Source organism: Micromesistius poutassou (genome assembly GCF_964030765.1).
Source record: "Micromesistius poutassou genome assembly, contig: SCAFFOLD_5938, whole genome shotgun sequence".
In the NCBI taxonomy this organism is placed as follows: Eukaryota; Metazoa; Chordata; class Actinopteri; order Gadiformes; family Gadidae; genus Micromesistius; species Micromesistius poutassou.
In genome coordinates, this window is record NW_028180146.1 from 1 (window position 1) to 13,477 (window position 13,477).

Consider the following 13,477-nt stretch of genomic DNA (forward strand, 5'->3'; position numbering starts at 1 on the left):
GTGTGTGTGTGTGTGTGTGTGTGTGTGTGTGTGTGTGTGTGTGTGTGTGTGTGTGTGTGTGTGTGTGTGTGTGTGTGTGTGTGTGTGTGTGTGTGTGTGTGTGTGTGTGTGTGTCTCCAGGTGGGATCAGAGAGTGCCCAGGGCGCCCACTCCAACCTGACGGAGATGGTCCTGACCCGCCTCTCCTCCTCCTCCTCCTCCTCCTCCTCCTGCTCCTTCCAGCGGGCCGCTCCTCTCTCCTTCATGCTGAGCGCCGACATGGCCCACGCCGTGCACCCCAACTACCAGTAAGACCAGTAACACACCAGTAAGACCAGTGACACACCCCAACTACCAGTAAGACCAGTGACACACCAGTAAGACCAGTGACACACCCCAACTACCAGTAAGACCAGTGGCACACCAGTAAGACCAGTGACACACCCCAACTACCAGTAAGACCAGTGACACACCAGTAAGACCAGTGACACACCCCAACTACCAGTAAGACCAGTGGCACACCAGTAAGACCAGTGACACACCCCAACTACCAGTAAGACCAGTGACACACCAGTAAGACCAGTGACACACCCCAACTACCAGTAAGACCAGTGGCACACCAGTAAGACCAGTGACACACCCCAACTACCAGTAAGACCAGTGGCACACCCCAACTACCAGTAAGACCAGTGACACACCCCAACTACCAGTAAGACCAGTGACACACCAGTAAGACCAGTAACCAGACACCCCAACTACCAGTAAGACCAGTGACACACCAGTAAGACCAGTGACACACCAGTAAGACCAGTGACACACCAGTAAGACCAGTGACACACCCCAACTACCAGTAAGACCAGTGACACACCAGTAAGACCAGTGACACACCCCAACTACCAGTAAGACCAGTGGCACACCCCAACTACCAGTAAGACCAGTGACACACCAGTAAGACCAGTGACACACCCCAACTACCAGTAAGACCAGTGGCACACCCCAACTACCAGTAAGACCAGTGACACACCAGTAAGACCAGTGACACACCAGTAAGACCAGTGACACACCCCAACTACCAGTAAGACCAGTGACACACCAGTAAGACCAGTGACACACCAGTAAGACCAGTAACACACCCCAACTACCAGTAAGACCAGTGACACACCAGTGAGACCAGTGACACACCCCAACTACCAGTAAGACCAGTGACACACCAGTAAGACCAGTGACACACCCCAACTACCAGTAAGACCAGTGGCACACCCCAACTACCAGTAAGACCAGTGACACACCAGTGAGACCAGTGACACACCCCAACTACCAGTAAGACCAGTGACACACCAGTAAGACCAGTGACACACCCCAACTACCAGTAAGACCAGTGACACACCAGTAAGACCAGTGACACACCCCAACTACCAGTAAGACCAGTGGCACACCCCAACTACCAGTAAGACCAGTGACACACCCCAACTACCAGTAAGACCAGTGACACACCAGTAAGACCAGTGACACACCCCAACTACCAGTAAGACCAGTGGCACACCCCAACTACCAGTAAGACCAGTAACACACCCCAACTACCAGTAAGACCAGTGACACACCCCAACTACCAGTAAGACCAGTGACACACCAGTAAGACCAGTGACACACCCCAACTACCAGTAAGGCCAGTGACACACCCCAACTACCAGTAAGACCAGTGACACACCAGTAAGACCAGTAACACACCCCAACTACCAGTAAGACCAGTGACACACCAGTAAGACCAGTAACACACCAGTAAGACCAGTAACACACCCCAACTACCAGTAAGACCAGTAACACACCAGTAAGATAAGAGAGTCCTTTATGAACCCCCTCAGGAGACATTCACAGTGAAGAGTATAAATAAATAAAAGTACCAATTAAATACAATAGAAGCTATTAGAATAAGATGCTATATACAGGTGACTGTCTGGAGGTGACTAAACATGACCCTAACCCTATTAGAATAAGATGCTATATACAGGTGACTGTCTGGAGGTGACTAAACATGACCCTAACCCTATTAGAATAAGATGCTATATACAGGTGACTGTCTGGAGGTGACTAAACATGACCCTAACCCTATTAGAATAAGATGCTATATACAGGTGACTGTCTGGAGGTGACTAAACATGACCCTAACCCTATTAGAATAAGATGCTATATACAGGTGACTGTCTGGAGGTGACTATCAGTATAAACGAGCCAATGTGCAGGAGGTTCCTGAGGTAATGAATAACAAGCTTTAAACAACAGTCCTGAGGTTTAGTCCTTAACCAGGTCTTAACTACCAGTATCAGCCCCAGGCGACCAGTTAGTACCAACACCCAGAACCACCAGTCACAGAGCTGAACTGACTGACTGTTCTTTGTTTCCTCCAGGGAGAAGCACGACGAGAACCACCGTCCGTCCTTCCACAAGGTGGCGCCACAGCCTCTATCTGTTCTAGAACCTTTATAGAACCTTTCTATCTGTTCTAGAACCTTTATAGAACCTTTGTCTGTTCTAGAACCTTTATAGAACCTTTGTCTGTTCTAGAACCCTCCTGTCTGTTCTAGAACCTTTATAGAACCTTTGTCTGTTCTAGAACCCTCCTGTCTGTTCTAGAACCTTTATAGAACCCTCCTATCTGTTCTAGAACCCTCCTATCTGTTCTACAACCTTTATAGAACCCTCCTATCTGTTCTAGAACCCTCCTATCTGTTCTACAACCTTTATAGAACCCTCCTATCTGTTCTAGAACCCTCCTATCTGTTCTACAACCTTTATAGAACCCTCCTATCTGTTCTAGAACCTTTATAGAACCCTCCTATCTGTTCTAGAACCTTTATAGAACCTTTCTCTGTTCTAGAACCTTCCTGTCTGTTCTAGAACCCTCCTATCTGTTCTACAACCTTTATAGAACCTTTCTCTGTTCTAGAACCTTCCTGTCTGTTCTAGAACCCTCCTATCTGTTCTACAACCTTTATAGAACCTTTCTCTGTTCTAGAACCTTCCTGTCTGTTCTAGAACCCTCCTGTCTGTTCTAGAACCTTTATAGAACCTTTCTCTGTTCTAGAACCTTCCTGTCTGTTCTAGAACCCTCCTGTCTGTTCTAGAACCTTCCTATCTGTTCTAGAACCTTTATAGAACCTTTGTCTGTTCTAGAACCTTCCTATCTGTTCTAGAACCTTTATAGAACCCTCCTATCTGTTCTAGAACCCTCCTATCTGACTGACTCATCTCTCTGATTTAGTGTTGAATTAACGATGGTGAAGCTGAAGTTAAAGTTCAAAGGGTTTGGTTTTGTAATACAAGGTGGTATTGGGGTTAGGTTTTTATGTTAAAGTTGGTTTCATGTATTTGATGACTTTGTGTGTATATATATTTATGTTCCAAAGCCTTCTGTTCTGGTTTAATGTTCTGGTTTTCAGTTGAAGATGAAAACGATGACATTGAAACGTTTGTGTAGATCTGCTGCTTTTACTTAATGGTGTGTGTGTGTGTGTGTGTGTGTGTGTGTGTGTGTGTGTGTGTGTGTGTGTGTGTGTGTGTGTGTGTGTGTGTGTGTGTGTGTGTGTGTGTGTGTGTGTGTGTGTTCTCCCCAGGGTCCTGTCATCAAGTTCAACAGTAACCAGCGCTACGCCACCACCGCTGTCACCGCCGCCATGCTGAGAGAGATCGCCAGCAGGGTGCAGGTCCCCCTCCAGGTAACACTGAGGGCTAACGCTAACCCTCCAGGTAACGCTGAGGCTAACGCTAACCCTCCAGGTAACGCTGAGGCTAACGCTAACCCTGAGGCTAACGCTAACCCTCCAGGTAACACTGAGGGCTAACGCTAACCCTCCAGGTAACACTGAGGCTAACGCTAACCCTCCAGGTAACACTGAGGCTAACGCTAACCCTCCAGGTAACACTGAGGGCTAACGCTAACCCTCCAGGTAACGCTGAGGCTAACGCTAACCCTCCAGGTAACGCTGAGGCTAACGCTAACCCTGAGGCTAACGCTAACCCTCCAGGTAACACTGAGGGCTAACGCTAACCCTCCAGGTAACACTGAGGCTAACACTAACCCTCCAGGTAACGCTGAGGCTAACGCTAACCCTCCAGGTAACGCTGAGGGCTAACGCTAACCCTCCAGGTAACACTGAGGGCTAACGCTGAGGCTAACGCTAGCCCTCCAGGTAACACTGAGGGCTAACGCTAACCCTCCAGGTAACACTGAGGCTAACGCTAACCCTCCAGGTAACACTGAGGCTAACGCTAACCCTCCAGGTAACACTGAGGCTAACGCTAACCCTCCAGGTAACACTGAGGCTAACGCTAACCCTCCAGGTAACACTGAGGCTAACGCTAACACTGAGGCTAACGCTAGCCCTCCAGGTAACACTGAGGCTAACGCTAAAGCTAACGCTAACCCTCCAGGACGTGATGGTGCGTAGCGACAGCCCGTCAGTACTGGTCATGCTAAGTTAAGCTAACGCTAACCCTCCAGGACGTGATGGTGCGTAACGACAGCCCGTCAGTACTGGTCATGCTAAGCTAACGCTAACCCTCCAGGACGTGATGGTGCGTAGCGACAGCCCGTCAGTACTGGTCATGCTAAGCTAACGCTAACCCTCCAGGACGTGATGGTGCGTAACGACAGCCCGTCAGTACTGGTCATGCTAAGCTAAAGCTAAGCTAACGCTAACCCTCCAGGACGTGATGGTGCGTAACGACAGCCCGTCAGTACTGGTCATGCTAAGCTAAAGCTAAGCTAACGCTAACCCTCCAGGACGTGATGGTGCGTAACGACAGCCCGTCAGTACTGGTCATGCTAAGCTAAAGCTAAGCTAACGCTAACCCTCCAGGACGTGATGGTGCGTAGCGACAGCCCGTCAGTACTGGTCATGCTAAGCTAAGCTAACGCTAACCCTCCAGGACGTGATGGTGCGTAGCGACAGCCCGTCAGTACTGGTCATGCTAAGCTAACGCTAACCCTCCAGGACGTGATGGTGCGTAACGACAGCCCGTCAGTACTGGTCATGCTAAGCTAAGCTAACGCTAACCCTCCAGGACGTGATGGTGCGTAACGACAGCCCGTCAGTACTGGTCATGCTAAGCTAACGCTAACCCTCCAGGACGTGATGGTGCGTAACGACAGCCCGTCAGTACTGGTCATGCTAAGCTAACGCTAACCCTCCAGGACGTGATGGTGCGTAACGACAGCCCGTCAGTACTGGTCATGCTAAGCTAACGCTAACCCTCCAGGACGTGATGGTGCGTAACGACAGCCCGTCAGTACTGGTCATGCTAAGCTAAAGCTAAGCTAACGCTAACCCTCCAGGACGTGATGGTGCGTAACGACAGCCCGTCAGTACTGGTCATGCTAAGCTAAGCTAACGCTAACCCTCCAGGACGTGATGGTGCGTAGCGACAGCCCGTCAGTACTGGTCATGCTAAGCTAAAGCTAAGCTAACGCTAACCCTCCAGGACGTGATGGTGCGTAACGACAGCCCGTCAGTACTGGTCATGCTAAGCTAAAGCTAAGCTAACGCTAACCCTCCAGGACGTGATGGTGCGTAACGACAGCCCGTCAGTACTGGTCATGCTAAGCTAAAGCTAACGCTAACCCTCCAGGACGTGATGGTGCGTAACGACAGCCCGTCAGTACTGGTCATGCTAAGCTAAGCTAACGCTAACCCTCCAGGACGTGATGGTGCGTAACGACAGCCCGTCAGTACTGGTCATGCTAAGCTAAAGCTAAGCTAACGCTAACCCTCCAGGACGTGATGGTGCGTAGCGACAGCCCGTCAGTACTGGTCATGCTAAGCTAAAGCTAACGCTAACCCTCCAGGACGTGATGGTGCGTAACGACAGCCCGTCAGTACTGGTCATGCTAAGCTAAAGCTAACGCTAACCCTCCAGGACGTGATGGTGCGTAACGACAGCCCGTCAGTACTGGTCATGCTAAGCTAACGCTAACCCTCCAGGACGTGATGGTGCGTAACGACAGCCCGTCAGTACTGGTCATGCTAAGCTAAAGCTAAGCTAACGCTAACCCTCCAGGACGTGATGGTGCGTAGCGACAGCCCGTCAGTACTGGTCATGCTAAGCTAACGCTAACCCTCCAGGACGTGATGGTGCGTAACGACAGCCCGTCAGTACTGGTCATGCTAAGCTAAAGCTAAGCTAACGCTAACCCTCCAGGACGTGATGGTGCGTAACGACAGCCCGTCAGTACTGGTCATGCTAAGCTAAAGCTAAGCTAACGCTAACCCTCCAGGACGTGATGGTGCGTAACGACAGCCCGTCAGTACTGGTCATGCTATGCTAAAGCTAAGCTAACGCTAACCCTCCAGGACGTGATGGTGCGTAACGACAGCCCGTCAGTACTGGTCATGCTAAGCTAAAGCTAAGCTAACGCTAACCCTCCAGGACGTGATGGTGCGTAACGACAGCCCGTCAGTACTGGTCATGCTAAGCTAACGCTAACCCTCCAGGACGTGATGGTGCGTAACGACAGCCCGTCAGTACTGGTCATGCTAAGCTAAAGCTAACCCTCCAGGACGTGATGGTGCGTAACGACAGCCCGTCAGTACTGGTCATGCTAAGCTAAGCTAACGCTAACCCTCCAGGACGTGATGGTGCGTAACGACAGCCCGTCAGTACTGGTCATGCTAAGCTAAAGCTAAGCTAACGCTAACCCTCCAGGACGTGATGGTGCGTAACGACAGCCCGTCAGTACTGGTCATGCTAAGCTAAAGCTAAGCTAACGCTAACCCTCCAGGACGTGATGGTGCGTAACGACAGCCCGTCAGTACTGGTCATGCTAAGCTAAAGCTAACCCTCCAGGACGTGATGGTGCGTAACGACAGCCCGTCAGTACTGGTCATGCTAAGCTAAAGCTAAGCTAACGCTAACCCTCCAGGACGTGATGGTGCGTAACGACAGCCCGTCAGTACTGGTCATGCTAAGCTAAAGCTAAGCTAACGCTAACCCTCCAGGACGTGATGGTGCGTAACGACAGCCCGTCAGTACTGGTCATGCTAAGCTAAAGCTAACCCTCCAGGACGTGATGGTGCGTAACGACAGCCCGTCAGTACTGGTCATGCTAAGCTAAAGCTAAGCTAACGCTAACCCTCCAGGACGTGATGGTGCGTAACGACAGCCCGTGCGGGACCACCATCGGGCCCATCCTGGCGGCCCGGCTGGGGGTGCCCGTCCTGGACGTGGGCGCGCCCCAGCTCTCCATGCACTCCATCAGGGAGATGTGCTGCACCTCGGGCGTTCTGCAGAGCACCACCCTCTTCAAGGTGCGCTGCACCACCCACTACGCCACAATACACCACCCACTACGCTACACCATCCACTACACTACACCCACTACACCACACCACACTACACCACCCACTACACTACACCACCCACTACACCATAATACACCACCCACTACACCACCCACTACACTGCACCACCCACTACACCATAATACACCACCCACTACGCTACACCACCCACTACACCACACTACACCACCCACTACACTACACCACCCACTACACCATAATACACCACCCACTACGCTACACCACCCACTACACTACACCCACTACACCACACCACACTACACCACCCACTACGCTACACCACCCACTACACTACACCACCCACTACACCACCCACTACACTACACCCACTACACTACACCACACTACACCACCCACTACGCTACACCACCCACTACACTACACCCACTACACTACACCACACTACACCACCCACTACACTACACCACCCACTACACCATAATACACCACCCACTACGCTACACTACACCACCCACTACGCCATAATACACCACCCACTACGCTACACCACCCACTACACCACAATACACCACCCACTACGCTACACCACCCACTACACTACACCCACTACACTACACCACCCACTACACCATAATACACCACCCACTACACCACCCACTACACTGCACCACCCACTACACCATAATACACCACCCACTACGCTACACCACCCACTACACCACAATACACCACCCACTACGCTACACCACCCACTACACTACACCCACTACACTACACCACACTACACCACCCACTACACTACACCACCCACTACACCATAATACACCACCCACTACGCTACACTACATCACCCACTACACCACAATACACCACCCACTACGCTACACCACCCACTACACTACACCCACTACACCACACCACACCACCCACTACACTACACCACCCACTAAACCATAATACACCACCCACTACGCTACACTACACCACCCACTACACCACCCACTACACTACACCACAATACACCACCCACTACGCTACACCACCCACTACACCATAATACACCACCCACTACGCCATAATACACCACCCACTACACCACACTACACCACCCACTACACCACCCACTACACCACACTACACCACCCACTACACCATAATACACCACCCACTACGCTACACCACCCACTACGCTACACCACCCACTACACCATAATACACCACCCACTAAACCATAATACACCACCCACTACGCTACACCACCCACTACACCATAATACGACACCCACTACACTACACCACCCACTAAACCATAATACACCACCCACTACACTACACCACCCACTACACCATAATACACCACCCACTACGCCACACCACCCACTAAACCATAATACACCACCCACTAAACCATAATACACCACCCACTACGCTACACCACCCACTACACCATAATACACCACCCACTACACCACCCACTACGCTACACCACCCACTAAACCATAATACACCACCCACTACGCTACACCCACTACACTACACCACCCACTAAACCATAATACACCACCCACTACGCTACACCCACTACACTACACCACCCACTAAACCATAATACACCACCCACTACGCTACACCCACTACACTACACCACCCACTAAACCATAATACACCACCCACTACGCTACACCCACTACACCACACTACACTACACCACCCACTACGCTACACCACCCACTACACTACACCACCCTCTTCAAGGTGCGCTACACCACCCACTACACCATAATACACCACCCACTACACCACCCACTACGCTACACCCACTACACTACACCACCCACTACACCACCCACTACACCACACTACACCACCCACTACACTACACCACCCACTAAACCATAATACACCACCCACTACACCACACTACACTACACCACACTACACTACCCCACCCTCTTCAAGGTGCGCTACACCACCCACTAAACCATAATACACCACCCACTAAACCATAATACACCACCCACTACGCTACACCACCCACTAAACCATAATACACCACCCACTAAACCATAATACACCACCCACTACGCTACACCACCCACTACACCATAATACACCACCCACTAAACCATAATACACCACCCACTACGCTACACCACCCACTACACTACACCACCCACTAAACCATAATACACCACCCACTACACTACACCACCCACTAAACCATAATACACCACCCACTACGCTACACCACCCACTAAACCATAATACACCACCCACTACACTACCCCACCCACTACGCTACCCCACCCACTACGCTACACCACCCACTACACTACCCCACCCACTACACTACCCCACCCACTACACCACCCACTACGCTACACCACCCACTACACCATAATACCCCACCCTCTGTGAGGTACACCACCCACTACACCACCCACTACACTACCCCACCCACTACACCACCCACTACACTACCCCACCCTCTGTGAGGTACACCACCCGCACGTCTCTTCACGTGTGGGTCCAACTCTTGTCCTGCAGGCCTTCTTCCAGCTGTACCCCGCCGTGAGGAGCCTGGTGACCGTGGACTAGACCCTGGACCGGACCCTGGTCTGGAGTCCTGTAGACCGGACCCTGGTCTGGAGTCCTGTAGACCGGACCCTGGTCTGGAGTCCTGTAGACCGGACCCTGGTCTGGAGGTCTGGAGTCCTCTAGACCCGACCCCGGGGGGTCACCACAGTTCTCAGCAGGGGGCCCCACTGAGGAACTGGATCTCCCAGCGGTCCACCCAGACCGTGGTCCAGGGGGGGGTCCACTCCGTCCTGGTCCAGGGGGGGGTCCACTCAGTCCTGAGCCCCCTGGGGGGGGGGGGGGGGGGTGGGGGGGTCCTCGTTCTGAGGGAGGAAGATCAGCTTTTAAATAAAACAGTTCACTGAACTCCAGAGTGTGAGACGTCTTCATTACAGCTCTTTATTCTAGAGGTCCTCATTATCCTAGAGGTTCATTATTCTAGAGGTCCATCATTCTAGAGGTCCTCATTATTCTAGAGGTCCATTATTCTAGAGGTCCTCATTATCCTAGAGGTTCATTATCCTAGAGGTTCATTATTCTAGAGGTCCTCATTATCCTAGAGGTTCATTATTCTAGAGGTCCTCATTATCCTAGAGGTTCATTATTCTAGAGGTCCATTATTCTAGAGGTTCATTATTCTAGAGGTCCTCATTATCCTAGAGGTTCATTATTCTAGAGGTCCTCATTATCCTAGAGGTTCATTATTCTAGAGGTCCTCATTATCCTAGAGGTTCATTATTCTAGAGGTCCATTATTCTAGAGGTTCATTATTCTAGAGGTCCTCATTATCCTAGAGGTCCATTATTCTAGAGGTCCTCATTATCCTAGAGGTTCATTATTCTAGAGGTCCATTATTCTAGAGGTCCTCATTATCCTAGAGGTTCATTATTCTAGAGGTCCATTATTCTAGAGGTCCTCATTATCCTAGAGGTTCATTATTCTAGAGGTTCATTATTCTAGAGGTCCTCATTATCCTAGAGGTTCATTATTCTAGAGGTCCATTATTCTAGAGGTTCATTATTCTAGAGGTCCTCATTATCCTAGAGGTTCATTATTCTAGAGGTCCTCATTATCCTAGAGGTTCATTATTCTAGAGGTCCTCATTATCCTAGAGGTTCATTATTCTAGAGGTTCATTATTCTAGAGGTCCTCATTATCCTAGAGGTTCATTATTCTAGAGGTCCATTATTCTAGAGGTTCATTATTCTAGAGGTCCTCATTATCCTAGAGGTTCATTATTCTAGAGGTTCATTATTCTAGAGGTCCTCATTATCCTAGAGGTTCATTATTCTAGAGGTCCATTATTCTAGAGGTTCATTCTTCTAGAGGTTCATTCTTCTAGAGGTCCATTATTCTAGAGGTTCATTATTCTAGAGGTTCATTATCCTAGAGGTCCTCATTATTCCAGAGGTCCTCATTATTCTAGAGCTCTTCATTATTCCAGAGGTCCTCATTATCCTAGAGGTCCTCATTATCCTAGAGGTCTCCATTATCCTAGAGGTTCATTATTCTAGAGGTCCTCATTATCCTAGAGGTTCATTATTCTAGAGGTCCTCATTATTCTAGAGGTTCATTATTCTAGAGGTTCATTATCCTAGAGGTCCTCATTATCCTAGAGGTCCTCATTATTCTAGAGGTCTCCATTATCCTAGAGGTCCTCATTATCCTAGAGGTCTTCAGTCTCTAGTTGTGAACATCTGAGCTGGTCGTCCCCAGTAACCCTTGACAACGGGATGCGTGTCTGGTCAACTCTACAAATCCACCTTAATGTGAATGGGAGAAAAACATAGAGCCAATTAATACACAATTAGCGCGTCAACATGATTCCTTCTATGATGATATGCAAATGTACCGACCTACATTTGCATATTTCCACGTGAAACCCGCCGGTATCTTTGTCAACACGTTGTTAACACGTTGTTAACATGTTAACATGTTGTTAACCGGGTGCCGGATGCCGTGTGGTCAACACGGTGGGGTTAGTCAGGAGGAGGAGGAGGAGGAGGAGGAGGAGGAGGCGGGGCGTGTCGTCATGACGCACGTTCCACGCTGTATCTCGCTCTGACCACGTGCCGCCTCGCCTCCGCTCGCGCCTCGTCACTCACACGAACGCGCACACACGCACACACACACACACACACACACGCACACGCACTTCACACCCTTTCGGTGTGCGTCGAGAGAGAGAGAGAGAGAGAGAGAGAGACACACAGCCGCCGTCACAGCTGCGCGCGCAGCCTCACCTCACCTCGCGCACTCGGTTCTCCGGTGATGGCGGGAGTGTGAGCGGCGGTCGGCAGCACACAGGTCTGTGGATTTCCCGGGAAAAAAAAACATGAGTTCCGCGCGGCTTTGGCGGCGCGCGCTGTGCCTGCTGGCGCTGACCTGCCAGCTGGGAGCGGCCACGCGATACGGTGAGACTAATTAGACTAATTAGACTAATTAAGATTAATTCGACTAATTAGATTGATTAAAGAAAGGGGCTTTGTGTTTAAACCGCGGTGCTGGAGTTGAAGATCTTAGTGTTTGTTGGCCCATTCTGTCAACTCTTCTTCACTCCTTGCTGTCCTTTTTAAATGCCTCAGAATAACATGTTGTCGAACTAACTTTACGTCAGTGTGCGCTGCGCGTGCCTCCGGTGTTTATGTCGTAATGAGGTGAACTGGTTCCAGCGTCCTTAGTTAATGAAGTCCGATCGAAAACAGGACGTTGTTCTGATCAATCTGATCGTGTTTACATTGGGGCCGGACCGCTCCGCTCACGCGCAGTAACGGGGACACACACACACACACACACACACACACACACACACACACACACACACACACACACACACACACACACACACACTCCTCAATAGACATTTATTATTCATGTGATCATGGGTCTAGAGTGTAGTTCTGAAGCTGTGAAGGATGTCCCCCCGGGATCAACACATCCCGGGGGGACATGTGTGTAGGTTGTGTTGCGTGCATCAGTTGTGTTGCGTTGTTGTGTTGCGTGCATCCGTTGTGTTGCGTTGTGTGTATCTGTTGTGTTGCGTTGTTGTGTTGTGTGTATCAGTTGTGTTGTGTGCATCAGTTGTGTTGCGTTGTGTGTATCAGTTGTGTTGTGTTGTGTTGTGTAGGCTGTGGCGTGTTGTGTATCGGCCATGTTGTGTTGTGTAAGCAGCCCGTCTATGTTTTGATGTGTGTAGGCTGTATCTGGTGTGTGTGTGTGTGTGTGTGTGTGTGTGTCAAGCCCCTCTGTCTGGTTGACTCCGCCCCCCTGGCTGCAGGCTCCGCCCCCTGCGGTGATGCTGATTGGCTCAGCACCACGGAGAGCTCCTCTAGAGAGCGGAGCTCTCAATGAGTCACTGGAACACATAGTCAACCAGTGGGCCTCAGCGCGCAGCTGCGCCCTGAGGCCCACCAGCACTCAACCAGTGGGCCTCAGCGCGCAGCTGCGCCCTGAGGCCCACCAGTACTCAACCAGTGGGCCTCAGCGCGCAGCTGCGCCCTGAGGCCCACCAGCACTCAACCAGTGGGCCTCAGCGCGCAGCTGCGCCCTGAGGCCCACCAGCACTCAACCAGTGGGCCTCAGCGCGCAGCTGCACCCTGAGGCCC

The 13,477-nt window shown here is 50.8% G+C and overlaps 1 protein-coding gene across 1 annotated transcript; it reads left to right on the forward strand.

Annotated features, from left to right (window-relative positions):
- Positions 1–124: 124 nt before the first annotated feature.
- LOC311371102 (aspartyl aminopeptidase-like) lies at positions 125–10,156 on the forward strand. Its single transcript, XM_084489332.1, has 5 exons — positions 125–287; positions 2,385–2,424; positions 3,591–3,692; positions 7,113–7,280; positions 9,843–10,156. The coding sequence occupies exons 1-5, from the start codon at positions 166–168 to the stop codon at positions 9,891–9,893; spliced, it is 483 nt and encodes a 160-aa protein (XP_084345458.1). The 5' UTR covers positions 125–165; the 3' UTR covers positions 9,894–10,156.
- Positions 10,157–13,477: the final 3,321 nt, after the last annotated feature.

Coding starts and splice junctions, on each gene's coding strand:
- LOC311371102 (XM_084489332.1), top strand. CDS start 166: ATGGTCCTGACCCGCCTCTCCTCCTCCTCCTCCTCCTCCTCCTCCTGC. Junction 3,693..7,112: donor GGGTGCAGGTCCCCCTCCAG/GTAACACTGAGG, acceptor CTAACCCTCCAG/GACGTGATGGTGCGTAACGA. Junction 7,281..9,842: donor AGAGCACCACCCTCTTCAAG/GTGCGCTGCACC, acceptor CTTGTCCTGCAG/GCCTTCTTCCAGCTGTACCC.